Source organism: Mytilus trossulus, chromosome 3 (genome assembly GCF_036588685.1).
Source record: "Mytilus trossulus isolate FHL-02 chromosome 3, PNRI_Mtr1.1.1.hap1, whole genome shotgun sequence".
Classification (NCBI taxonomy): Eukaryota; Metazoa; Mollusca; class Bivalvia; order Mytilida; family Mytilidae; genus Mytilus; species Mytilus trossulus.
The window spans coordinates 27901477-27928795 of record NC_086375.1 but is presented as its reverse complement, the minus strand read 5'-3'; the positions used below and the strand labels follow the sequence as shown (position 1 = coordinate 27928795).

Sequence of the window (27319 nt, the reverse complement as noted above, 5' to 3'; positions counted from 1 at the left end):
ATTTTAACTTTCCAATTGTCAATTTCCCCATGTCTCAATGAACTACACTCCCCTGTGCCATCGTATAATGTGCACATATCTCAAATGACACCTTACAAGAACATTCACAGAATAAAGTTTTTTACCATCAGCAGTGCGATATGAATGCTATCCCTAGTTCAGATATCAAATAAATTATACAGACCAGACTGTATGGCATAACGGCCACTACAATCGGAAACATTCCGCAGACTACAGTCAAGTGATCATGGCTAGTGTATACTTCGATGCGGATCAGGGATGGGTTTTTTTCTTGACTTTTGTTTGATATTTGGAGTTGCAAGCAGCAGGACAAGACGTTTCTTTCAATACAGGGTTCTTTTGACATTTGTCCTAGAGGTGCACTGATGTTTCAGTTGTTTTTTGTCCACCATTTATAGATTGATATGGCCAAAGTGTATTTTGCAATAACGAATTGTTTGAAATTGGTGTCCACTGATGCTGGATAAAAGCTCGTTATATGTGGTACACAAACATTTGATTAGCACTCTATTGCAATGCACAACACGTTAAATGTCCGAAGTTTAACATTCATATTCGCAATATTATTAAAGAAATCGTGGCTTAAGAATTTTGTCGTGTTCTTTAAACACTATGGACCAATACTGACATTTGAGATTTGCTAAACCTTCCACTTACGAACATATGTTTTTTAGCCAAGGGTCAGAACGTCGTAATAACGTTCCCACATTACAAGTCATTTGAGGTCTGAATTACTGATTAAAGTTACGTATATATAGTGCTATGTTAAACTATCCTGCATAGAAAAAAAAACATTATCTTGCGTCACTTAGTTTTGGATTGAATAACCAAACTTTCTCCGTTTTTAAACGAATAAAAGGCTGTTCTATCAAAAAATACATCTCTTTAAAGTTGTTGATTTATCTTAAAATTATTTATATTCCTATTAATACAAATTTATTTCAAAGAAATCGTCATGACATTGTAAAAACTCAATTATAAGTATGTTTAGAAATAATTTTTGTTGTCTGTTTTGCATGTACCGAGTTCAACGTATATGGCCAAAACTAAAGTTTTCACTTTCATTGAGGTATACTAGGTGGTTATATTAATAAATACATATTTGCTCATAATTTCCTGTAAATCTTGTTAAGTTTTGACGGACGTTGTTCTAGTTCTTAAAAAAAACACATCATTTAAAACTGAAAACTACCCCCCTTTTTGTAAAGTCGTATACGTGTGTTCGGAAATCTCATCTAATGATGGATTTCCACTCTTTTGATGAAAAATTGAATAAGGAAGAAAATAGATTTAAGTTTTCAATCATTCTACTATTAAAAAGGGTATTTAAATTGGAGTTATATATTCAATTTTGTTTTTCCTTGAAAACGACATGTGACCTTTAATCAAGATTTCTGCACCATATTTTCTTTTGACGACCAAAAGAATCTGAGAGTACACATATTTCCGAATCCAATGATATATGATATAGCCGTGTACCATTTTTGACGATTAAAATTTCATAATTCCGACTTTGGTCACCGGCCTAAATGTTTGGTTCAACAAAAATCTGGATATATATTTAAAAAGGCAAATATGTTATATACTCACTGGAGCTGTAATGAAGTGATAAGACTGTATTTTTTCCATCGACAATACAGTTTATTGACAGGTAAATATACTAAATGTGTCCCTTTGATATCAGATTTTTCCTGTGCTTTAATGGATCCCAGTGAGTGACCTAATTCAGGAAAAACCGTCCAAATCCTATTTAATTGATAAATTTAACAACACTTTTCGTTACTTTAATGACAGTTTTCCCTAAATAATCAAAAGTTCTCTAAGCATACAGCCTAAATAAAATTATTTAAATCAAATATAAACAACAATAAATGTCATTAATTAGTTTAAATAATTTAAGTTACACGGCAAACTGTACACAAAAATTTACGACAAAAGGGACGATATTTTCGTTCCCTATAGAAAAATTTTCCTTTTTTGGACGGCGATGTTCCTTTGGTACCATCAAACGTGCATAATGTCATAAACTGAACGTAAACTATTTATGACATCTATAGTTTGTTAACCACAAATTCCCGAAAACCTTCACTAAATTCTTCTATAGATACAAGTATTTGGTTCGGAAGTTCGACTGTTTATGTAGAAAACGTATTACAAACCGGATGGCACATCCTAATTTTTACAGTAAATATACTCATCTGGTCAAACGTCATTTGTGTCTCTGGTGCAGAATAGTCTCATTGTCAATTATGCCACATCTTTCTGTTTCTATATCAGGTGAATCTATACCATTGTTCTAGTTTACAGATACATACACTTACTGCATTCAAAATCAGTAATATGCATTTAATCAAACATAACACTGTATAAAAAAACAGTTCCATCGCATTTGTTGCACACCAGTAATATGTTCGTTTCCGTGTTGTAATATAGACGTGCGGGTTTGTCTAATCCGTCTGCTTTGGTAAGTAATGGTTTGCTGACAGTTCCATCATCTTGCAATATCATAAGGTTATTAGATCTTATACCCACAACAAACACATTTTTGGCACTGTCAGTGGCAATACCGCCTGGTGTAGTAAGTGATTTATCCTTAAAATTCCATATCCTGTTTCCACATGGTGTACAACATTTAACAGTATTTGAAATAGGCGCTGTGTAGTAGATTCTATCATCGATCGTCGCGATATGAAACGCATTCATGTCACACTTGATTGAATTAAGTTTAGTTCCTTCCATATCCAACACTACGATTCTTCGACCATCAACTACAACATAAATTTTTCCATCACTGTATGATATCCCCCGACAGTTGTATTTTAATGTCATTGTATTCCGAACGGCCATTTTCTTTATATCTATAACCTCGATGTAGTTCAGATCGTTATAAGAAACCGCTATTTGGTCGGTATCTATTACTGTCAGATCCCATGGCTCTCCAGAGACGGGTATATCACGGACAAAAAGTCCGTCTTTATTATACTCCATAAGTACATTCTTCCATGTTTTAACAGCAAACAATAAGTTACCATTTGCCAATATTGCACATCCTGTAATATCCATGGTCTTTCCTTTTTGCTCAATTCTTAATTTTTTTCGCAGCAGTAGCTTTGTATTATGAACAGATCTTCTAGTTTGTACTTGTATTTGGGCCTGATCACTTTTTGCATCCTTAAATGGACATTTGATGGTACTTTTGTCGATTTTTACTCTAGCAAAGTAATCAACATCTTTCAGCAGTGAAGTAATACCCTGGTGTATTTCTATTTCTATGTTGTAATTGCTGACGAAAAGTAAGGCGCTTGTTATAGACTTAACCTCGTCGTGTATTTCTTTATTTATCTGATGTGTTCTCAAAAATACCTGTATGTCGGGAGCAAAACGTTTTAGTTGAGAGGTTTGTTCTTGGAGGCGTTTAATTTCTTTCTCTTTTCCATTTAGCTGATTCTGTATTGTCCTATATTTTGATTTACAAGAAGTATGTACTGTTGTCAACTCATTTAATAATTTTCTTTCCAGATCATCTAAATGCTTATTTATAGTTTCCCTCGTATCAAAAATACGCTTTTTGATAATCTTTTCCTGTATTTCGATCCGTTCGGTTGCAGCCTCGCGATCATTACGGCATTTTTGTATGTTTACTAATGTTTCGCTAATTGTGTGTTCCAAGTCCGCCAGAGCAGTTGATGTCTTCACATTTTTCGCTGCTTCTGCAAGAGGAATTATTGCGTCGGAGCAATCTTTATGGTTTTTAGTAAGACATGCAATACAAATAGCCTTTTCATGTCTTTTGCAATACATCTCCAGGTTAGACCCGTGCTCCTCGCACTGAACACAAACATTCACATTTTCAATTTTACGGTAGTCTTCGATTAAGATCAAATTGTGGTCTCTCGTAATTCTCAGAGACATGTGTGCCTTTTCACATACATTACAAAACCCTTCGTTGCAATCCGTGCACCATTTCTCTGCATTCTGTGTGTTCCCTTCGTGACCACATGGTCCACATGGTATAAATGAAGCCATATATCTCAACAAATCTGGTCATAAAGAAAAAACAATACATTGAAAACAATAAATTACTAAATAAATGTATACGATTTCGTCCATATATAGCCATATTACAGTCAAAATTAGCTTTTTATCATGCATTACTATCTATGCAGATCTAAATTCTGAAAAAGATTGTTCCAAAGACAAATTTAGGTAGTATAAAACACTGCATTTACAAAGGTCATCTATGTATCATAATCTATGGCAAATGCGACGATTTCAAATTTGAAATAATAAATTTCTCCCACCTTAGTAGCAATATACCAACTTCACCTGCATATAGGATATGCATTCCCAAACTTATTCGATATTCAAATGCTCGTAACTTCTACTCAGACTTTGTAAAACGCCACGAATGTCTACGTAGAAAGTTGATGAACCAAGGGTATGTCAAAGAACGTCTTGTCTTTTTCCTAATTAAATTCGTCGGAAGGTACCAAGACCTTGTTGACAATTATTCCGTATCAACTTCAAAATAATACACGATGGTCTTGAATAGGATTATGGGTACTGATATTGTTTCATCTTAATAACGTGTTATAGTATTCTTTTAATTGTCTTTATAAATATAACTTTTACTGTGTGGTCAGGGGTTGGGGTTTTTTTTGTGATATTTTTTTTAAATCCTGTTAACAAAACGTTGAATTTTTCGAAAAACTAAGGATCTTCTTATCCTAGGCACAGGTTACCTTAGCCGTATTTGGCACAACTTTCTGGAATTTTGGATCCTAAATGCTCTTCAACTTTGTTCTTGTTTGGCATTATACATATTTTGATATGAGCGTCACTGATGAGTCTTATGTAGATGAAACGCCCGTCTGGCGTAATCAATTATAATCCTGGTACCTTTGATAACTATTTGACGTGATTCTGTACTTGTACTTCCTGTCATTCTGTAATTGTTCTACAGTAATGTGTGTTCTTGTCTTTTTTTGCTAATGTGCTTTGTCTATTGCATTTTTGTGTTTCTTTAATACATGTGACGTGGCTCTGTACCTATACATTCCGTCATTGTGTTATTGTACAACTGTTTCTATTCGTATCTTTCATTTTTGCTTATGTGCTTTGTCTACTAATATATCCCTTTTGCGCTTCTTTTATATATATTTTTTGTTTTATAGTGATTAAGATTATAACACAATGTTGACTGCTGTACCCCTATTTTTGACATTTTTACCTAACGCTCAGGTAAAATAATCGAATATAATTGCCCAAACCATGGTTAAATGAAAACAAATATATTTCTTAATTTTGCCATTGAATAGGGACTTTCCGTTTTAAATTTTCCTCAATGTTCAGTATTTTGTGATTTCATTTTTTCATTTTTTTATTTATACGTCATATCACAAATTTTTCCGACTTTGTACGGTTTCAGAGTCGTTCTTTTCCTTAAGTAGTATAGATATACTTATGTGGGGGGAAACATAACAAATTGTCCTTCCCTGTTCTGTAATTGCAGATTTGAAAGGTGTTTATTCCGGTTTATATTCACGGTAGGTATAGTGTCCGGCTAGGATCGTGGTTTTTCGAGTCATTCGTTCCGGAGTTTTTTTCGAGTGTAGTTCGGGCTTTTTCGAGTGGAAAAACATGCAATAATATCAATTAACTGCTATTTCGTAATTACAATAGTTTCATGACTATCAACTTATTTTGATTACTTTACATGTTTTGATCAACAAAGAAGCACAATTTCCTTGTATCTAACAAATACAATGAGTGTTTATTATTGTCCGGGCTTTTTCGAGAGCAACTGTGAAATGGTACGGGTTATTTCCAAGAAAATTGTGATAAAAAAGTATTTCTTGACTTGAAAAAATGACTTTTTTATAGTTTATACCAGCAATCAAATCGCAAAACCATATTACTACGATCAAAATTGACCTGTATCAATTAAATTCTGATCGGAAAACATTCTCCCACAATTTTCAATTGTTAAATTAGAAATTATTGGATCCTTCATAAAAAGGTCTTTAGAACATAGTGCAGGGGACTCATTATCTTTTTCAACTTCATTTCATGTTTGTTTTTTTGTCATAGTAAATAATATTTTTCGTGGTGAACCCCGGAGTTTTTATACGGGACGTATTATGGTATACCGTTGTCTGTCCATCGTCAGCAAGTCGGAAAATAACTCACAAACGCTGTAACCAATTTACATGAATCTTCAGAGAAATGTTTATATCTATTCAGGTATTCACCCTTTCGGATTTTATAAATTATAGATTTTACACAAACTAGAGTGTGTTTAAATTTTTTGTTAGCCTTTTGGTCATGAATGTTTGTCTCTAATATTTAATTAACTGTGCATTTGTATTCAGATATCGCAGATCAAATTTATTCGTTCATTGTGTAATCATACGTTTTTTGATTGAGTTAAGTCTGCCAATTGATATTTTATCGTATGTTTTTATATGTTGTGATGTTATGCTATTGTTTCAGAAAAAGGGAGAAGGTTTGGGCCCATTAAAACGTTTAATCCCGCTGCAAATGTTTGCACCTGTCCTAAGTCAGGAATCTGATGTACAGTAGTTGTCGTTTGTTTATGTAATATATTCGTGTTTCTCGTTTCTCGTTTTGTTTATATAGATTAGACCGTTGGTTTTCCCGTTTGAATGGTTTTACACTAGTAATTTTGGGGCCCTTTATAGCTTGTTGTTCGGTGTGAGCCAAGGCTCCGTGTTGAAGGCCGTACTTTAACCTATAATGGTTTAATTTTTAAATTGTTATTTGGATGGAGAGTTGTCTCATTGGCACTCACACCACATCTTCCTATATCTAGAGGCTCTAAAGAGCCTGTGTCGCTCACCTTGGTCTATGTGCTGCAGTGCATGTAAAACAAAGGACAATCTACAACATTGAAGACCAGAATAGAATTCATGACCAAATTCTCTATTTTGGTGATGGTGACTTGCTTGTAATTCTTACTTTACTGAACATTATTCACAGGCACTTGTCCCAGAAATTTTTTTCCTATATACCTTATTATAACACTGGGTACTTAACTTGCATTTTAGAAAGATGTCAGGTGGTGACGAAGTTCCGTTATATGCCGCTTTATAGGCTGTCAACCCCGCTAAAACTTGTTATATCGTAAATCTAAATTGATTTATCTTTACAATGGTGTATAACATGCCTACATTTGTTGTCGGAATCATCCGTAGCAATCCTACCAAAGTATGTCAATTGTAATATTTTTTTTCTGAGACAAGTGCCTGTGACATTATTGCTGTTTACAGTTTTCTCTATCTATGATGAACTTGGTCTAGAAGATTCAGAGGACATCATTTTTTTTTTAAAAGTAAACGGACGATGAAGACGGACAGAGACGTATAGCAAGTGATGGGAAAATCTCACTTGACCCTTTTTGGTTAGATGAGCTAAAAAGGGGTGATTTTACAGTTTCAGACTATATTTTTAAAGTACTTTTAGAAGTTTTCACGAAACTTTGGTGACGGATTTACATAGATAAATGTATACGTAACCTCCCTTAAGTTTTTCATAAATGTTTGATATGACATTGAGAAATTATTTATAGGTTTCATAACAAGTGAGAACGGATATCGCTTGATATCAACTCTAGTTATTTAATTTCAATATAATACGGCGAGTTTATTCTATTGAAATTAAATAACGAGAGTTGATATCAAACGGTATACCATTCTCATAATGACCTAACGAATAGCCAATGAGATGCCGTAATATCATCTTAATATGATCCTGGATAAGGAAATAAAATTAACGCAGATTTTCGTATCACACTCTGTGCAGTGTGTTACGAGAAATGTCTATTCATGCAAGATATAGATAAAATGCCATATTAAAAAAATATAGGAAGATGTGGTATGAGTGTCAATGAGACAACTCTCCATCCAAGTAACAATTTATAAAAGTAAACCCTTATAGATCAAGGTACGGCGTTTAACACAGAGCCTTGGCTCACACCGAACAGCAAGCTATAAAGGACCCCAAAAATTACTAGTATAAAACCATTCGAATGGGAAAACTAACGGTCTAATCTATATAAAAACGAGAAACGAGAAACACGTATGAACTACATAAACAGACGACAACTACTGTACATCAGATTCCTGACTAAGTATAGGTGCAAAAATTTGCATCGGGATTAATAGTTAAAGTACGATTATATTGTTTCATAGAATGTGGAATGTTTTTTTCTACCAATAAGACCAAAGCTACTTGCTAATACTTTGTTTTGTGAATGCCGACAAACCGTTCCACATTAGAAATGGGGTTGGATCCAGCTAATACATTCAATTTGCTGCTTATACATGTATACTTAACATAACTGTCCAAAATCAGGAGCCTGTTTTTTTTTTTTTTTTTGGTTTATTATCGTGTCTGTTTTTCGTTGTTTGATACAAAAAATTGCCATTAATTTGATACAGATATGTGCATAACGGTGAAAATATACCACCAATGGGTGCTCTTATAACTGGTTTGTACAACTGTCCATTAAACCCAAATTCATTGTTTCTAAGAAATAATTTAACAAATGCGGTTAAACCTTTTTGTTGGGAATCTTTAAGGGATATTCTTGTGTATCAATTAATTCTGCTGCATTGATAACCGTTTCTTTTAAATTAACCATGATCATATCTGTGTACATGTACGTTACATCATAGGTGACTCTATTTTATTAATGAAATATGTTGTATCTAGAATTCAAAAGTTATGCCTCTTCAATAATGGTTTTATATTATATTAGGTCAATTAATTTCTGAATCTCAATCCATCTCGTGGGATAGTTTCACCTATTGATGAGCGGTCGTAAAGAACATTAATTAATGTTTATTGTATCATACTAGTTGACCAGTTCGCAATGCCTGATTAATTATTTCTAAATCAATTTTATCAATTTTTGGAAGACTGAGGTACATGTGTCCATGTTTTGAATCAGTATCATTCTTTAAAAACTATACGTATGGATAGCTATTTCGTTTTTTTTTCTCTATAGATTTTCAACTATATATTTTATCATCATATATCAATGAACACAGTTAGATTAAATATATAAATATGTTAACTATATTTATATTGGTTTTTCAGAAAAGTGACTTTACCAGATTTTTTTTGTGGCAAACAACGGTAAATAGCCTATATCATCTTGACATGACATATGAAAACCCCTTAAGCATAATGGTGTGTGTATGGAATAGTCCATGGAATTGTCCAAACCGATACAGGTGAAATACGTAAAATAATATTGCTGTGTCTATTGTGGACACAGCAATAAAATCAGATTTAAGATCCTTATGAGCCCGAAGTAAAGTAAAAAACTGTAAAAAGCCTTATTTAATAAAATTTGCTCGATTAACCTTGAAGTGAAGACTAATAAAAATTTGCGTGTATAGTGATCCCCCTAAATAAAATAATACTGTGTTCTAGACCACTTCCCCTTTCGGTGATCTACAGAAATGATTTTTTACTATATAGTATGTTAACCAAATAAGTGAGTAAGCGATCACTGTAAAGTACTTTAATGCCATGTTTTAAATATATCAAATACCCCGTATGGAGGTGCTCTTAATTGCAGGAAGCTAATACAGATAAGAAGAAGAAATGTTCCGATGAAGAAAAAGAAAGTTTCCGAATATTCCTCCATAGACCATATTTATAACTTATAAATATTGCGTGAACCCTCAGGGGTTCACGCAATAAGCCACAACATAAGAGAATGAACTTTATTCTTTGAAATCGCTATGGGCGTAGTATTCGCTCATGGCGCAGCTGTTTACCAAAAACGCAGTAAGAAATCTGGACAGCAGAGAAGAATCAGAAAAATGCTATGTAATAAAAGTATTCTAATGAAAGAGGTCTGCTCCCTGCCGCCACAAAATAAAATCATAAGAAACAAAAACAAAAAAATACACACTCAATCCGACCACTTTTTATTCCCTTTTAAAATAAAATTAATTATATAGACAGTTATGTTATTCCCTTTTAAAATAAAATTAATTATATAGACAGTTATGTAATTCCCTTTTAAAATAAAATTAGTTATATAGACAGTTAACAATAAAATGAATAGTTCATCAGCTCAACACACTATATGTACGTACATTTGTACGTCTCAATCCAAATTGTCTATGCTTTCATTAGATTGTTGGCATCGTGAATATATAATGAACATGTATTTTATAAGAAGTGACAAACAACAATATATAAAAATGTACGATACTTGTTTATAAAGTTTAATCGTTGTACACCATAATCAAACTAATGAATGCTTTGGTTTTGTGCCTTAAAAAGTACATAGCTGGAACTCTTTTTTATTGTTTTTAAATGTAAATACACTGACATTTAACATTTTAAGCCATAAAAAATTTGTATAATCACTTGATTAAACACGGACGCACTCGAAAAAAGCCCGGACTGCTCTCGAAAAAACCCGAACACATAAAAATGAATTTAGTGTCAAAGTGTCGTTTTCAATACAATAACAAGAATTTTTGTAAAATGTCTGTATATCTAAGAATATAAGGATTCTATGTATGCATTTTCATCGAAATTTGCATTGGTATGTGTATAAAATTGCCTTTATTCTGTTTTTTGGACGGCTAAATTCAACTTTTTTAACAAAAAATAATATCGGATTGAAAAGATATTTTTATCTTAAATACTGAAACACCTTGTATATCCGTGTATATAAAAAAAGAAGATGTGGTATGATTGCCAATGAGACAACTATCCACAAAAGACCAAAATGACACAAACATTAACAACTATAGGTCACCGTACGGCCTTCAACAATGAGCAAAGCCTTACCGCACAGTCAGCTATAAAAGGCCTCGATAAGACAATGTAAAACAATTCAAACGAGAAAACTAACGGCCTCATTTATGTAAAAAAAAAATGAACGAAAAACAAATATGTAACACATAAACAAACAACAACCACTGAATTACAGGCTCGTGACTTGGGACAGGCACATACATAAATAATGTGGCGGGGTTAAACATGTAAGGGATGTTAAACTCAAGCGTTTTTTGATTTTGCCATGTGATTATGGACTTTCCAAATTGATTTTCCTCTGAGTTCAGTATTTTTGTGATTTTACTTTTTATATCACATCTTGAAAGAAAGGAAGTCTGTTAGTTTACATTTTTTTATCATAATCACTCGAAAAAAATGTGGTCACACTTGAAAATGCCCGATCAAATCACTCGAAAAACAACGATCCTAGCCGGACACTATACCTACCCATTGGCGGATCCAGGGGGGGGGGGGGGGGTCCGGGGGTGGGAACCCTCCTTTTTTTTTAACGATAAATGCATTTGAATGGAGACGTGTAGTTGGAACCCCCCCTTTTTTTTAATGACTGGATCCGCCCCTGCTACTGTGATCTTTACTAATTCCTTTCGTTTTGTTACTGGTTTAATCTATCAGGTGTAAAAACTGCGAGATTAAATTTAGAGCGACATTCGTCCCAAAGAAAAACACAGGACAAGAGAATGTTTGACTTTATTTGTACCTTCTATACCAGATATCAGACATCAAAAATAAGGAAATAGAATACAAATCTTCGGGGGTTTATAATATTGTAATATTTAAATAACAAACAAAAACATTTAATAAAATAGCGTTGTTTGATCACATTTCCTATATATATAAATGAAATAGAATAGCTATGAGAAATACACTTACCAACAAAGGATAACATGTGAATACAACCATTCCGAAGTGTCATTCTACCGCGTCATGTGATTAATCAAAGACCAACACTGTCAATTTGTATAAGTTACAGTGTTTACAGCGTGTAACTATGTCAACTATATTAAAAAAAATACTGTTTAAGTAAACATATAATTACTCCACACAAAATAGGGAACTTAAATTAAAAAGTTTATAATTATAAAATTTTAATAAGAAGTGTATTAAATAGGAATATCAGATACAGGATAATTTAAAAAAAAAAAAAAAAAAACCTTTTAAATGCCAACAAAAGGAGATTCTGTGAAAATAATAACAGAGACATAGATACGTATATATGTCTCTGGTTACAATTGTTTCAGCGGGGAGATCGGAAATAGGTTATATCACATGACATTTTTATGCATCCTCCTCATAGAGGCAAAATTTACCAAAATGGCACAATTTAAATAGAATTCTATTCAAACAATTTGATTAAATTTGTTCTGTTTTGATATATATTTCTAACATCACGTGACTCATGTGTGTAAATCAAATCGGACACGGTTAAAAGGTATTGAAATCGGATACTAACTAATTTGACGTCAGTCGAATAACAGACACCAATAGTAGTACAGCCATTGGGTCCTCCGGACACACTTTTACTTTTTTTACTTTTAAAGAAAGAAAAGATACTAGTATATATAACATTGACTCAAATGGGAAGATTATTCGATGAATGTTAATAATAATAATCTCGTAAAAGTATATTAAAACACACATTTTTTGGTTTGATTCGCTCTTTTGGCATTTGTATAACATTTTGGATATACAAATAGTTTGGCCTCGAGAATCATTAAAGAGGCATGGATGTTCGAAATACGCATCAGATGCATTCAAATTGGACTCGTTTATGTTATTCTAAAATTCAAAACAGTAAAACGTATTACGTAAAGGAAAAATACATTACTTAAAAACATGCACGAAGAAATGAACTTAAAATACAAAGCAAATTCAGCTTAAAAATACGTGAAATGAAAACCACTAACCAATATCATACACTTTTATTTAGTTCTGTTTATTTGTTTATAAAGAAGAGCAAATCATAAACATAGTACGGTCTGTTTTTATTCTAATCTTTTTTTTATAATTGGGATTATAAACTTTTCAGTTTTGCACTCCAGGAGAGGGCAAAAATTGTTCAGATATATATGTTGTATCTTTGTACGATCTATTTTAATCAAAAAATTTAGCATTTGAAATAAATGACACGGAATTATGATGGAAAAGAAACATTTGACAGTAGGATATATTTGGCTGAAAATATATCATGTTTACCAGAAAGAAAGAAACATATTTTGAGTCAATGTATCTTATAGTTCGTTTCTGTGTGTGTTGCCAAGTGTACCAAGTCAGGAATATGACAGTCCTTGTCCATTCGTTTTTTATGTGTTTTGTCATTTGATTTTGCCATGTGATTATGGACTTTCCGATTAGATTTTCCTCTGAGTTCAATATTTTTGTGATTTTACTTTTTGCATTGTCGTTTGTTTTTTTTGGGTTTTTTTTTTTTTCTCACTTCAGTGCTTCTGTTGTTTCGTTGTTTTCCTCTTATAGTTGATGTGCTCCCTCGGTGTTAGTTTGTAATCTGGATTTGTTTTTGTCTCAATCGATTTATGACCCAACAGCGGTATACTGCTGTGGCATTATCTACTTATACAATGCACGCATATTTTTAAATAGGCACTTAGAACAGTAAGTTCTTTTTGTAAATAAAACTAAACATATCGTCAGCTTTAAAATTTTACCTTTGATCCTTAGAAAAGGAAAACTAACAATGAAATGGGAAAATCCAAATTCTAAAACTTGGTAAATTATCAAACGTTCATGCAAATTTTTATAGATAAGTACAGTAATCGGATAGGAGTTTCTCAATGACATTATTCCGTAACTGTACTTTATCTCTACAAAACAGTTGCATACTTTTTGATAATTTGCGTAGCCAAAAAGACTTCGTTTTCATACAAATCCAATGTCTAGCAAGCATGTCCACTTGACGATTTTCTATGTTTTCAACGTTTACGATTCTGGACGCGTTTCATGTCTTTCAAAATCAAATTGGTTGTTTGTTTGTTTGGGTTTTTTTTTTGTGTTCTTAGCACACGTGGTTGTATCATATCGAACATTCTTCCATAGTATCATGCAAAAAGACCAAAAATAAGAAAAAAATCCGATGGCTGGGGTTGTTCGTTAAGATGAAGTTATAAAGTCGCGAAAAGGCTGTATTACGAAAGCCAAAAAAATTCATTAATTCATTTTCAAATTCTTCAAGCGTAAAACAGCGATTTGTTATTTCTCTACAATAAGATTCGTATGTATGGTTTGAAAGTGAAAATGAAATTGTTGTACCTGAAGATATATCATATATCATACAAAGCTTGTAAACATATATGAAATGAATATTACTTTGTTTGTGTGACAATCATTGTCTTTTTTAGTTTAATTGTTCCGTTATAAAAAAAAAAGTAAAGTGTACTTTATAAGTAATCCCGGCGTCACACATCAGCGAATAGCACCGACGTACGCCGGACGTGGTCAAAAACAATGTACGCTTTTTGAAATTGAGGATAAAAATAGCCTTTAAAGTGCGTTAAAAGGAATATCAAGACTGTCTGTATGACACTCCGTATTCCAAAATCCACACAAGGCATCGGTCCAGCAATTATTGTAAAGTTTCTTCCCAACTTTTTTTCGCAAGAACTTTGGTATGAAATTGTACGAAAAAATGAAGCGTAAGACATCTACTTTTTATTTTATCATTTGGTAGATAAATGTTTACAATTTCAGAAAAGGTATCACTCAAGGCATTGAATTTCTAGTTTAAACCAAATTTGTGGGAATATTTTGATGTCCCTTTTTTGCAATATGTCATGGTAGATAAAAGTAGAATGTTGCCATGGATACATTAACAAGGAATTATTTTCCCCATCCCATTGAAAATCTATTGAAGATATTGATTACATACATGTGCACATGTATGACACATACAGTTGGGTTAATATATTAGAAAGCGAGGCATAGAAGATGATTAAATATTTTGTTAGTTCAATTTTAATTTTAGAATTACGGACATATATGCCAATATAAATGCCAGAGCACGTTTCGTTAAATGCCGAAACACGTATTTGGTACGTCAGGGTTGCATTTTATAAGTTCACGGAGCGCTATAACTACGCCAGGCGTATGTTACAAACATGCCCCACATACCTCCATCGTCGGTTTATACTCCAATGTGTGACGCCGGCATAAGACCGGTTTGTTTAACTTGTAATTCCCTTTTTATTTTATTAAGACGGATATCTTCTTCTTTTTCGGATTGAAATGGGTAAAAATTTTAAAAGTACTTTCTATGTCATTTGGTTTCTGGTAGAGAGTCTTATTTGCATTAATACCATATCTGCTTTTTTTTTTTTTTTATCTTTTATCTTACCCAAATACATAAATTGTGTCTTTACAACTTCCGGTGGAAAATATTTCATGAATATTCAGTGCAACCAAACATTTAGAAGTATTCATATTGATGTGCAAAAATAAAGTTGCCAACGAAATAAAAAATGTATTCTCAATAATCGGCGTAAAACGTCAATGTTACCAATTGAGAAGTCTAAAGATTGAAAAGTATAACTAAAATAATGGTAATGTAAATTTGGCTACTATTGCTTTCGAGTTTTTTTTTTTTTCATAACGCTTTATGTGTTATGGTTGTGAAACATCATTGGCTTTCAAATACAGAGTATTCCTGAAAGAATGTAGGACAGAAAGTCACAGGACAAAAAGTCACAGACAAAAAGTCACGGACAAAAAGTCACAGGACAAAAAGTCACAATTCATTTTTTCTGATTATTTTCTTTGAATAAAAAACGCTTATTTCTACATAAATATTTTGTATTTTATTTGAACTATTGTATATAAACCAACATTGTAAACAAAATTAATCAAAAAAATATCAAAGATGATTAAATAATTGTTAAAAAAACAAAATGTCAAAATGGCTTGGCACTTAAATGGCTTCATGGTGCCAAGAAATCTTTCTTTTGCATGATTAAAACTAAATAATTTTTTTATTTTTCAAGTGAAATGACACATTTCCTAAACTTTAATATGAATATATGTATTAAAAAGTAAATATTTCAAGATATTTCTCTTACATATACAAACAATTGTCAACATATTATTTGTGACTTTTTGTCCTGTGACTTTCTGTCCGTTTACCTTCCTGAAAAAGGCAAATCCAGAAAAAACGCTTTTGACGCATGAAATTTATAATGTCTTGTTTTTATCTTTTAAATTTCAATGGCTGAATGGAGTAGTTACCAGCCCGGTAGTCAGCACTTCGGTGTTGACATGAGTATCAATGATATGGTAATTTTTATAAATTTCCTGTTACAAATTAAATTATAATCCTGGTACCTTTGATAGATATTAACAACACTGGGTCGATGTCACTGCTGGTGGACCTTTCGTCCCCGAGGGTATCACCAGCCGAGTATACAGCACTTCGGTGTTGACATAAATATCAATGATATGGTCATTTTTATAAATTTCCTGTTACAAAACTTTGAATTTTTCGAAAAACTAAGGATTTTCTTTTCCCAGGAGTAGAGTACCTTGGCCGTATTTCGCACAGCGTTTATGAATTTTTGGTCCTCAATGTTCTTCAGCTTTGTACTTGTTTGGCTTTACAACTATTTTGATCTGAGCGTCACTGACGAGTCTTATGTTGACGAAACTCGCGTATGGCGTATTAAATTATAACCCTGGTACTTTTGATAACTATAAACACCACTGGGTTGATGCCAATGCTTGTGGACATTTCGTCCCCGAGGGTATCACCAGCCCAGTAGTCAGCACTTTGGTGTTGACATAAATATCAATGATATGGTCATTTTTTATAAACTTCCTGTTACAAACTTTGAATTTTTCGAAAAACTAAGGATTTTCTTATCACAGGAATAGATTACCTTGGCCGTATTTGGCATAACTTTTAGGAATTTTTGGTCAACAATGCTCTTCAACTTTTTACTTGTTTGGCTTTACAACTATTTTGATCTGAGCGTCACTGATGAGTCTTATGTAGACGAAACGCGCGTCTGGCGTATTAAATTATAATCCTGGTACCTTTGATAACTATTACCGTTTCATAGTACTACATTGGTTATCTGCATCTTTAAGTATATCGTCATGTCTGATTAGAATATGTACTTCTTATATGTGGTTTGTTGTATATTCAATTCTTTTTGTAGGTTAGGGTACCCCAACAATAAGTTTCATAATACTTCATTGGTTATCGGCAACTTTAAGTTTATCTTCATGTCTGGTAAGAATATGTACTTCATATATGTGGCTTGCTGTATATTCAATTCTTGTTGTAGGTAAGGGTACCCCAGCAATAAGTCTTTAAGGAGGAAGGCCTGGGTAACCATAAAATTGTTCTCGAATTCATTTTTTTTCTTATGTTTACACAATTGAAAATGTAAGGGTCCCTGCATCATTTGCTGAAGTCTTGTGGAAATTCCACACTACATTTTATATTAAGGGTGTATTAAAAAATGATCAGTTAACCTTTAGCACGGCCAAAATCACTATTAGTCACATATGAGGACTGTCTGCTAGACCAAATTTCGAGCTTTTTCCTAGACATCCTTTTATGGTAGTGGAAGTCCAATTTTCCTGCCCTTTATTCCAGTTGACCCACTTTGCATATTCTATTTATTCTTTAACTGTTTAATTCCTCGTGGCTTCAAAATGCATGGAATATTTCCCACTAGATTTTAGGAAGCAATAATCAATCTTTTAGCCAAAATAAAGGTCTGCAATCTTAACTCAATCTGAGATCACCAACAGTTTTTGGAGGGGTTCATGTCGCTAAGTCTTTTACTTTTCACCTACAGTTTTTAGAGTGGTTCATGTCGCTCAGTCTTTTGCTTTTCTATATTGTGTTTTGTGTACGGTTGATGTGATCTTTGCATTTACCTCTCTATTTAAAAAAAACAAAACTAACTTTTGATCTTTTTAATATCATTAAATGATTCATTATCACACAGAACAAGGTGGTTTTAAATATACAATATTCTCACCATGGAAGTATCATATTGTCAACATAATACTTTAGTGATCTGACATAAAAATTATTATACTTTATTAACAAATATGCAGTTAAATATGACATATAAATCTTGAAGATATATCTTTTTACAATGGTTTAGTGTTTGCAGATCTTGGTGGTATTTTTTTCATATATTGTGAATATAACTTAACATGACAAAAATAACAAAAAATACCATGTTCAGCATACAGAAATGCACAGCAATACATGTCAAAAATGAGAGACTTAATGATAATAATATGCAAATGAAGGTTTTGATGTGTAAACAAAATTATGAAAATGTTTTGGTAGAAGCAGCTTGTCAGCATGATCAGAAGCAATAGAAATTTTAATAAGGTAAATCATTGCCATGCACATGCACTCTTAGGGTAAAAATAATATATGTTTTTGAATTCTAAGAACACTTATACTGTTAATTCATAAATCCTTATATGACTTTAAGATAAAAATTGATGGAAATGGGGAAGGCATGAAAGAGACAACAACCCAACCAAAGAGCTTTTTTGTAATCGAAATAATGTGACTGAGTGAGTTTTGCAATGTTATGAAGTCCAATTCGGATACATATAACTGTATGAAGATTTTGGAGAAAACCGCAATAATTCATCTCCCATTTTTGTCCCTTCTTAAAAATCTAAAATAAATGCACACAAAAAGTTCAAAACCTTTAACCTATAATAGCTACTGGTCATATAGTTTAAAGGGAGTATTATCTATCATGCTTGCAAATTCCAACACTTGTTTGTAAATTGATAACTATCAAGCAAGCCATAAATGTGTTTTAATTACATGAAAGCAATGGTTACCCCCTAAAATCGAAATAATTGAAATCAATGTCATAGACAGAGGGTTTGTTATAAATTACTATTATCCACTGACAAATAACTGATTACCAATACCGAGCCTTAAAATTATTGCATACGTTTTAGCTTTGCATTCATATGTATAGGTAAAAGAACATCTATTGCAAAAAATATATTGCAAATAAATACCTTTATCATGAATGATTTTCACATATTGGAATTTTCACGATTTTAATGCATATTTTTTTTTTGGCTAGGTTCAATAAATGTATAAGGGAAAAAAGTTTACCCTTCAAATACTAACAAAACTTTTTTTGTAAAGAGAAAATATTTTACATGATTTCATGATAAGAAAAATAGCTCCCATGTGAAAATTCCAATGATTACACAAGACAGGGTGTCATATAGAAAACATGCAAAGAGGAAACTCAACTGTGATTACTTTCTCTACTGCTGTGAAAGAGAAAAGTTAAATCAGAAATATGATTTAAAATTATGCGATGAATAACTCAATGTTGCCAACATTACATGTAAGCATTAAGTTTCATATGTACATGTATGATTATGTTTTACAAATAGACAAGATTTCTCTTCTTTATTATATTAATGAATTCTTTCAATTTCACAACTGAGATTTCCTATTATAAAAGTAGATTATTTTAGGACAAAGAAGTCATCATAAAGTGACTATTGCTCACATGAATGTATATATATATATGTGAACTAAAATGACAAAAAGTGGGCAGATTTGTATACTTATATAGTATATTTCAATGTTTAACTATACTTAAAGAATGTCAATTCCAAAATGTGATCACACCTTGAAATTAAGACAATTGATATAAACCAAATTTAGAGAGCTGCTTTATCGTGAGATACAATCTAACTGATAAAAAATAATGATCAACTTTGAATAAATAAAGCGAGAAAAAAAACTGCATAATAATTGAAAATCAGAAAAAAAACGTGACAGGGCAAGACAGCAGATGTTCAACTTAATAACTAAAAAAGTTGTATCATAAAACTGAAATATCCAAATGGAGGAAAACCTCTATATACCATTTATATGATTATTCTGACGGATAGAATTATGTCCCCTTAAAAGTTGATAAAGTAAAGTAATAACAGTGATTCTTTACCCTCTGTAAACACATCAGTAAACCCCATAATAAATTGACCTGAATTAACAAATTTTTACAAGAATAGTACAACAGGGGAAGAACATCCTTTGATGATTTTTCACCAAAATGTTCATTCCCTAATGTGTCCTCTAAAAAATAGAGGTCAACAAGAATGTGTCCATAGTACACAGATGCCCCACTCACACTATCATTTTCTATGTTCAGTGTTCCATGAAAATGGATGAAAATCTCTAATTTGGCATTAAAATTGGAAAGATCATATCATAGGGAAGATGTTTACTAAGTTTCAAGTTGATTGGGTTAACTTCATCAAAAACTACTCGACAAAAACTTTAACCTGAAGCGGGACAGACGGACTAACGAACGGGCGGACGAATGGTCAGACGAACGGACAAACAAAGGGACGCACAGACCAGAAAAAATAATGTCCATAAATGGGGCATAAAAATAAAGAAAATTCAGTGAAAAGATAGTTTCAACAATTTACGAAAAATGTTTGCTCTTTGAAAAAATAATTCTCTCTTTTGTTCTAGGAAAAGCATTAACCGATTCTTGATAAACATATCAAATATAGAATGTAAATAGTACTAACATGTCCTGGAAATAGCCTATGCATAAAACGTTAAAAATATATATACAACTTTCCATAAACAATATCACAGTCAAAGTTAAAACAAATCAAAATATATATCATGTTCCAGGCAAGATCATTACATAACTTGAATCAATATCAGTATGAAAAAATGCCATTCTTTTAGCTGAAACAAAAGAGCTTCAGATGTAATGAACCTAAAGTAATATTCAAGGCTGTGAAGAATTTTACTACTTATGCAGATTTAGCATCCAAATAGTGAATTTTATGCCCTCTTTTGTACAATCAAAAAATAATTTCTGCTATAATTCTTACACAAAAATAAATTGAAATATATTAGGTTCACAGAAAATAATGCATGTACTGTACATTGAGGAATGGAGTCTGTTTCAAACCAGTATGTGTTTATATGACATACCATTGACCAGTAAAATGTTACAAACAAACAAACTACTCAAAAAGTTCTTTTGAAATTTATGTTAAAATAGCAGTCGTCTTAGATTTTTGATTGGCATAAAAATGCTTTTAATATTATGACAGTTCATGATAAAATCTACTTCCTTTATATTTAATACAGACATAAACTTTATGATATTCAATATGAAATAGTATAGTTAAAGTTGCATTGTATTTTCAATGTACTGTGTATAAATTTGGATCAGCAGATTTGAAATGAGACATTACTGCAAAGTTTACAACAGGCCTTTTCATAAAAAAATTTAAAATCATTAAAAAACAGAACTCCTATGAAGAAAGTATCATATTTTAAACAAAAATTGCAGTGATTTTTTTTTGAAACAAAACTGCATTTATATAGAGTGGGGCGCCCATATTCGCCAGGGACACAATTTCGCCGTTTTATGATTTTGAGATGTAAAAACTTCAAAGGATTGGTGAAATGTAAGAAATATGCCGGTAAATTATATTGGTATCACAAATATGATTATTTTTTAAACGTAGACAAGATTTCAGCACTTAACCACAAAAAGACGGAAAAAACAGACAACGATTTTTAGCCAATTTCCTGAATGAAAAAATTATTTCAAAGAAGTATTTCTTAGAAGTTCTTTGACTGATTACCTAAATTTCAGTTCTTTACACCTTTGAAATGTCTGCTATTCATCTATAATGAAATAGATTTGATAAATATTGGTTAAAGGTGCAGTTATTTGGTTTTAAATAGATGTGTAAAAACAGTGAATATGTGTCCCTCATTGACAAAACATCAGGAAATTTCAAATAGCCTTTTCAGATGTTTTTTTTTCTTCAAAGAAACACATTTTCAAGCTAAAAATATTTTGTTTTTGATGTTATCCTCTTATAAAAATATCAGTATACTTCGAAAACATAAAGACCTGAACATAAACTGCAGAAAACATGGAAAGTTAGGGCGAAAATGAGCATAACATAGATGTTCAACTGAGTATGCTCCCAAATGTGCCAAAAAAAATTTATCAAATAAATATCTATCCACTTTGATAGCACAAACATGTTTGAAAAATGTTCAGACACAATTTTCATTCACATAGAGCTACATGTATACATGTATTTAATCATTTTTTGGAAACAAATACGGCCTGTCTGGCAGATGATATCAACAACATAAATTTATATCAAAATTTTCAAGGTTTGTGTATTTTCTAACAACATGATTCACTTTCAAATTTAGATGAAAAGGCATAACAACTAATATAAATGTATATCATTTCTATTTTTAGTTGTAACAGCATAATAAATTCATTACAGTGTTCACCTAAAATTACTTGCAAGAGGTTAGTGTGACACACATGTTTCTATAGGGTAAAAGATAATTTAATATGGATCTAAAACACATTTAAATTGAACCCCATCAGCACTTAAGATTTTTTTCAGATTACACAGGTATTTAGTTTAGAAAGGTTAATTTCCTGAACAATTTGTATGCTCTGATACCTTTTTAACAAAAAATCTTATGATTTAAATTGATCATAAATTCGTAATTTATACTGATATTTTCATGACTTATGAGAAATTTTATATGTAAGATTTATGGTAAAAAGAGCAGTTGGTCTAAGTCTACATAGCAAGGTTCAGTTGTGACCAGATTTACCATGATTTTGTAACATAAAAAGACAACTCACTTTAAATTTCACTGATTGATAAGTTTTTGTTTTTTTTATCTAACCAACATATAGAATTCAATTAACAAAAGGAATAACAAACAAATATAACTAACTATATCAGTAATGAAAGCATGCATTTTACAATATTTCTGTATTTTGAATGTTTTCTAAATACATAAAAACTCTTTGTGTAATTTGAAAAAAGATCTTACAATTTTTTATTCTTAAAGTCTTTGGAAAATTCAAAAAGAGTCAAACTGAGAACAGATACATTTACATACCTGTTAACATTTTACAAATAATGTGTGTCTGAGAAATAGTTATTTTGTATTCATATGCATCCACAGAAACATTTTTAATCAAATAGAATAAAATTTGTTTTCTCATGGTTTTATTTTTAAATGAGATGATATGGTTTTCTCCCTTGTGAAATGTGCCACGCTGCTAAACATAATACAAAGGTGCTGTAGACAAACAAGTCTGCTAACTTCATTTTTAAAAATGATATCAGGGGAGATAATTTAAATTTACTCCCCATACCTTCCAACTTCAAAATGCCCATGGGTTTTTTTTGCGTGCAAGAGTGCTCTTGTAGTCCTATAAAACCTTCAAGGGGACCTCCAAATGTATTTTAATGTAGTTTTTTGGCTTCTACATACTTTAAAAAGCCTATAGCAATTATCAAACTACTGTTTTGTTTAAAATTGTTCACAAATATGCTCTTTTCCATTTGAGAGCTTCCATGGGGGAAATCCCCGCAAATAGTGACAGTTGTCAGGTATGACACCCTTTGGATCTTCAGACCAAAGGGAGTATTTTATTATCTGCCCTTGGAAATAAAGTTAGAGAAAATTATATTTTTACTATTGCAGATATTTTCTTAAATAAAAATTCTTATCTATGAAAAGTCCTATGACAATGTTTTTTTGACGATCTTGACTACCCATAAGGGTCTTATAAAGGTCGGTAAAATTTCTTATACATACATCAGAATTTGACCAGATAACCATATTATAATTCCCTGAAGCTTATCAAACAATATAGAAAAAATATGAACAAATTAATAAAAATAATTTCACAAAATGGAATGGTTTTATATGGGTATACGTACGTATGATAAACATTTCATGTATATGAATATAATGTGTATATAAATATATCTATATGATATGTGTATTTACAAAGGTTTTCATTATTTCACTTCATTTATGGGAAGTTCTAATCACACCGTTTAATTGTCTTTGTTTTTCCATTGCAATGTATTTTTCCCCGGATAACTTTCCAGTTAACATCTGCTGTAGGAGTGTACAACTGGAATCTGGGGAACCAGATTGTTTGTCCTGTAAAAATGGTGGAGAATAACCTCGAAGCATTTTTTCAAGTTCAGACATTGACTTAACGTTACGTAAACCCTTTGACGGATTATTAGCAGTAAAATTTGGAGCAACACAAGTACTACTACTTCTGCCACTAGCCATCTGAATAGTATTATTTTGTGCTTTATTTTGCTGATAATTCTGTTGATTTGCAGGTGGCGCCATTCTAGACAACACCTGTTGACTGGCACCATTATGAAGCAAAGAATGGCCATTTGTTTTCACATGATTGTTCACTATGTGATTCCCAATATTTACTTGAGACATATTATTTCCACTGTTTATTTTCGCCATCATATTTCTATCCATATTGCCATTCATTCTATGACCCACGAAATTCTGTTGATTTTGAGATGGATTCACATGGGGCATGTAATTATGCGATGGGGATCGGACTGAATTCATTGTCAAGTTATTAAGGCCAATTGTACAAGCATGTGCTTGGGGATTTGGACTTTGTATGTTTGAAAAATCACCCTGAGGGCTAGAAATGTTTGATTCAACTGACATCGGGCTGTTTAGATTTGAATAGCTCTGAGGCGGGCTCATAACACTAGAGCCTGAAAGATATGAGTTTGGAGTGTCTGAATTACGAGCAAAATATTGTGGACTAGTTGGGAATATTGGTTGTGATGTATTTGACAACACTGGTTGCGAGTTCAGTAAAACTGACTGTGTATTTAGTACTGAATTTGGATTCTGAAGCATAGATTGAGAGATCAGAACTGATTGGGTATTCGGCATTACTGTCTGTGTATTAGATATTACGATTTGAGTACTGGGCATCACTGTTTGTCCATTCATCATCACTATTTGTGAATTAGGAATAACTGTTTGTGAATTCTGAATCACTGTTTGTGAATTCGGTATGACAGTTTGTGAATTAGGTATTACTGTTTGTGTATTATTTTGAAGTGGTTGTGGACTTCCATAGGAATGCTGACTACCAGGTGACACAATGCCACTACCATTCATTGATTGACCACCGATCCGACCAGAATGATCGTGTAGACCCTCCAAGTCTGGAAATAAACTGTCATGTCCGTACTGCATCATGACATCCTGTGACTGAATGTCGGCCATTGATTCGGCATATTGCATGCAAAAGTCTGAGATCTCTTTTGGTAATGCTTCAGTTAAAGTTGACGAGCCTCCAAGATTGCCATCATTAAATGAGCCAATTTGAATGTTTAAAAGTCCTGGTTTTGGAATTTCAAAGTTATTGCCAAGATTATTGCCGCTCTCGAATTGATTTGCCGGGTCTTGAAAGAACGCAGTGCCTGATGGTCTACAGGTGAATTGAATCGGTTGATCGTCTACGTCACTATCGTTTATCGGAAGTAGAGACAAAACTTGTGGACAGGATTTAATTCTTTGAAGAGATCTCTTTTTTGAGGAAGCCATCTGTGAAGAATGTCCCCTATTCCACTGAACATTATCAGCTAACTGTTGAATATTTTTGGCCATGTCACTTTCACTATCCAAACTTTCAATGAATTTTATCATTTCTTCATCGTCAGCGCCATCTGGGTCTAACGAACTAGCACATTCTTGAACAACACTCATGGGAAAGTCATCGTTAGTATCGCCTCCGCCACAATCATCAGATTCAAATTGTTTATGACTCATTGAACTTTCTGACAATGGACTCGGATTGATACTAGAATAAGGGCTATAACTACTATGGTATCCATTGTCACTATGGTGATCGGGATTATCTCCCTTTGAAGAATCTTTGACCTTGACAGGTTTACTGGATATTTCCATTACTCCTGTACAGCTTAGACATTCTTTGTCCTCCTCCATTAATACTCGAACACCCTCTTCTTCACTGAAAAATAGAATGAATCATTTGAGCAAAAACATGAAGTTAAAGAAAGTACAGAAATTTGTTTGAGGCCCTGAATTCAAAACATTAAAAAATTCAATATAATCTATAAAACCAGTTTCAATCAACCATTTTTTACATTTGAAAATGCCTGTACCAAGTCAGGAATATGAAAGTTGTTGTCCATTCATTTGATGTGTTTTATCCTTTGATTTTGCCATTTGAAAAGAGACTTTCCACTTAATGGTTTTGAATTTTCTTTGGAGTTCAGTATTTTAGTGATTTTACTTTTTTCTTCCAAATTACATACTTTTGATGTTTTTAGTCGGTAAGGCTTCAGTACTATAGTTCTGTCAGAACTAAAAGTAGTGGTGCCTTCAAACTAATAAAAACTGAAAAAGTAGACTTATTTTGAAATCTGGTAATAATTATTTAAATATAAGAATTGATATTCTATCATACCCCTTCCTTAAGAAACTGATCAGTTCTGTTAGAGCATGTTGGAGTAAATAGGTTTCTTGCACTTAAAACACATGCCAAATAAAGAATTAACTTTTTTTTATTTAAGTGGGCTAATTACTATACTTCATACCCATTAAAGTCAGATGTGCAAATTGCAATGATTGATGAAAATGCACTTCTTTATATTAGCAAATATTCCAACCCAAAACTTTTTTTCAACTTAATGACATTTTAAGCTCTCTCACCACATTGTACTTGCAAAATCTGTTTTGTTTATTAATGTCTAAGACAATGCTCTTTGACACTTGAAATAGATTTAACAGACCTTCTATTAGGAATATATTTGCATATGATTAACCTAGATAATATCATAAAATCTTTATCTTTCTGTAATATAACATTTTATATAAAAATTTTACTTCAGGCAGATATATTGTAAATTCTCTTGATGCAGTTTTAAAATATGCCTTTATGACTTGCTATGGATTCATTATTATTCATGGGGTATATTCATTTCTGTGACTTTCTTGGGTTTTATTGACCCCTTTAACAATTAGCTTGTATGCACACCTTTCCAAAACATGAAATCTAGTATCTACGAAAATACAAAATAAAAGAATAACACAGGATATTGGATAACCATCCATGACACAAAATCAGTAAAAACACACCAAAAACACAAACAAAGCAAAGTCACAGTGCTTAGATTGCTGTTCTTCATTTCAAAGTCAATGATGCCTTCAACAATGAGTAATAAAACCTCTACAACATACAACCATAATTGACCATTATCCGTGTTTGGAAAAGACTGTAAGCTCCTATAACTTCCTCCCTTAACAGCATAGTTGAGTCATGAAAGGTTCTATTGACACCAAATAATCCATATTATTTTAATTTTGCAGGAAATTTCAAAAGAATATGCTGACTATAGATGTTTTTATGTTTTTGTGATGTTGCCTTGGTGTCTTTTATATTTGATTTTTTTAATGGTGTTTTAACCCTACTTTTAAGCACTGCATTTAGTCTATTTCGTGGCGTCCAGTTTTTATTGGTGAAGGAAGTATGAGTGCCTGAAGAAAACCACTGACCTTCGATAGGAAAACTGACAATCCTAGCTATTTAGA

At 32.2% G+C, this 27319-nt stretch overlaps 2 protein-coding genes across 3 annotated transcripts in view; both read right to left on the bottom strand.

The window, feature by feature from the left end:
* Positions 1–2367: 2367 nt before the first annotated feature.
* LOC134710610 (E3 ubiquitin/ISG15 ligase TRIM25-like) lies at positions 2368–4047 on the bottom strand. Its single transcript, XM_063570993.1, has one exon. The coding sequence runs from the start codon at positions 4045–4047 to the stop codon at positions 2368–2370; it is 1680 nt and encodes a 559-aa protein (XP_063427063.1).
* A 13733-nt stretch (positions 4048–17780) lies between these two features.
* The window catches only part of LOC134711163 (hypoxia-inducible factor 1-alpha-like), an 82451-nt gene continuing 72912 nt past the window's right edge, over positions 17781–27319 (bottom strand). For both annotated transcript variants that reach the window (XM_063571609.1, XM_063571610.1), the window contains one exon: positions 17781–25736. In XM_063571609.1, the coding sequence (XP_063427679.1) occupies positions 23732–25736 (2005 nt within the window). In that variant the 3' untranslated portion in view covers positions 17781–23731. The remainder of the gene's footprint in view (positions 25737–27319) is intronic.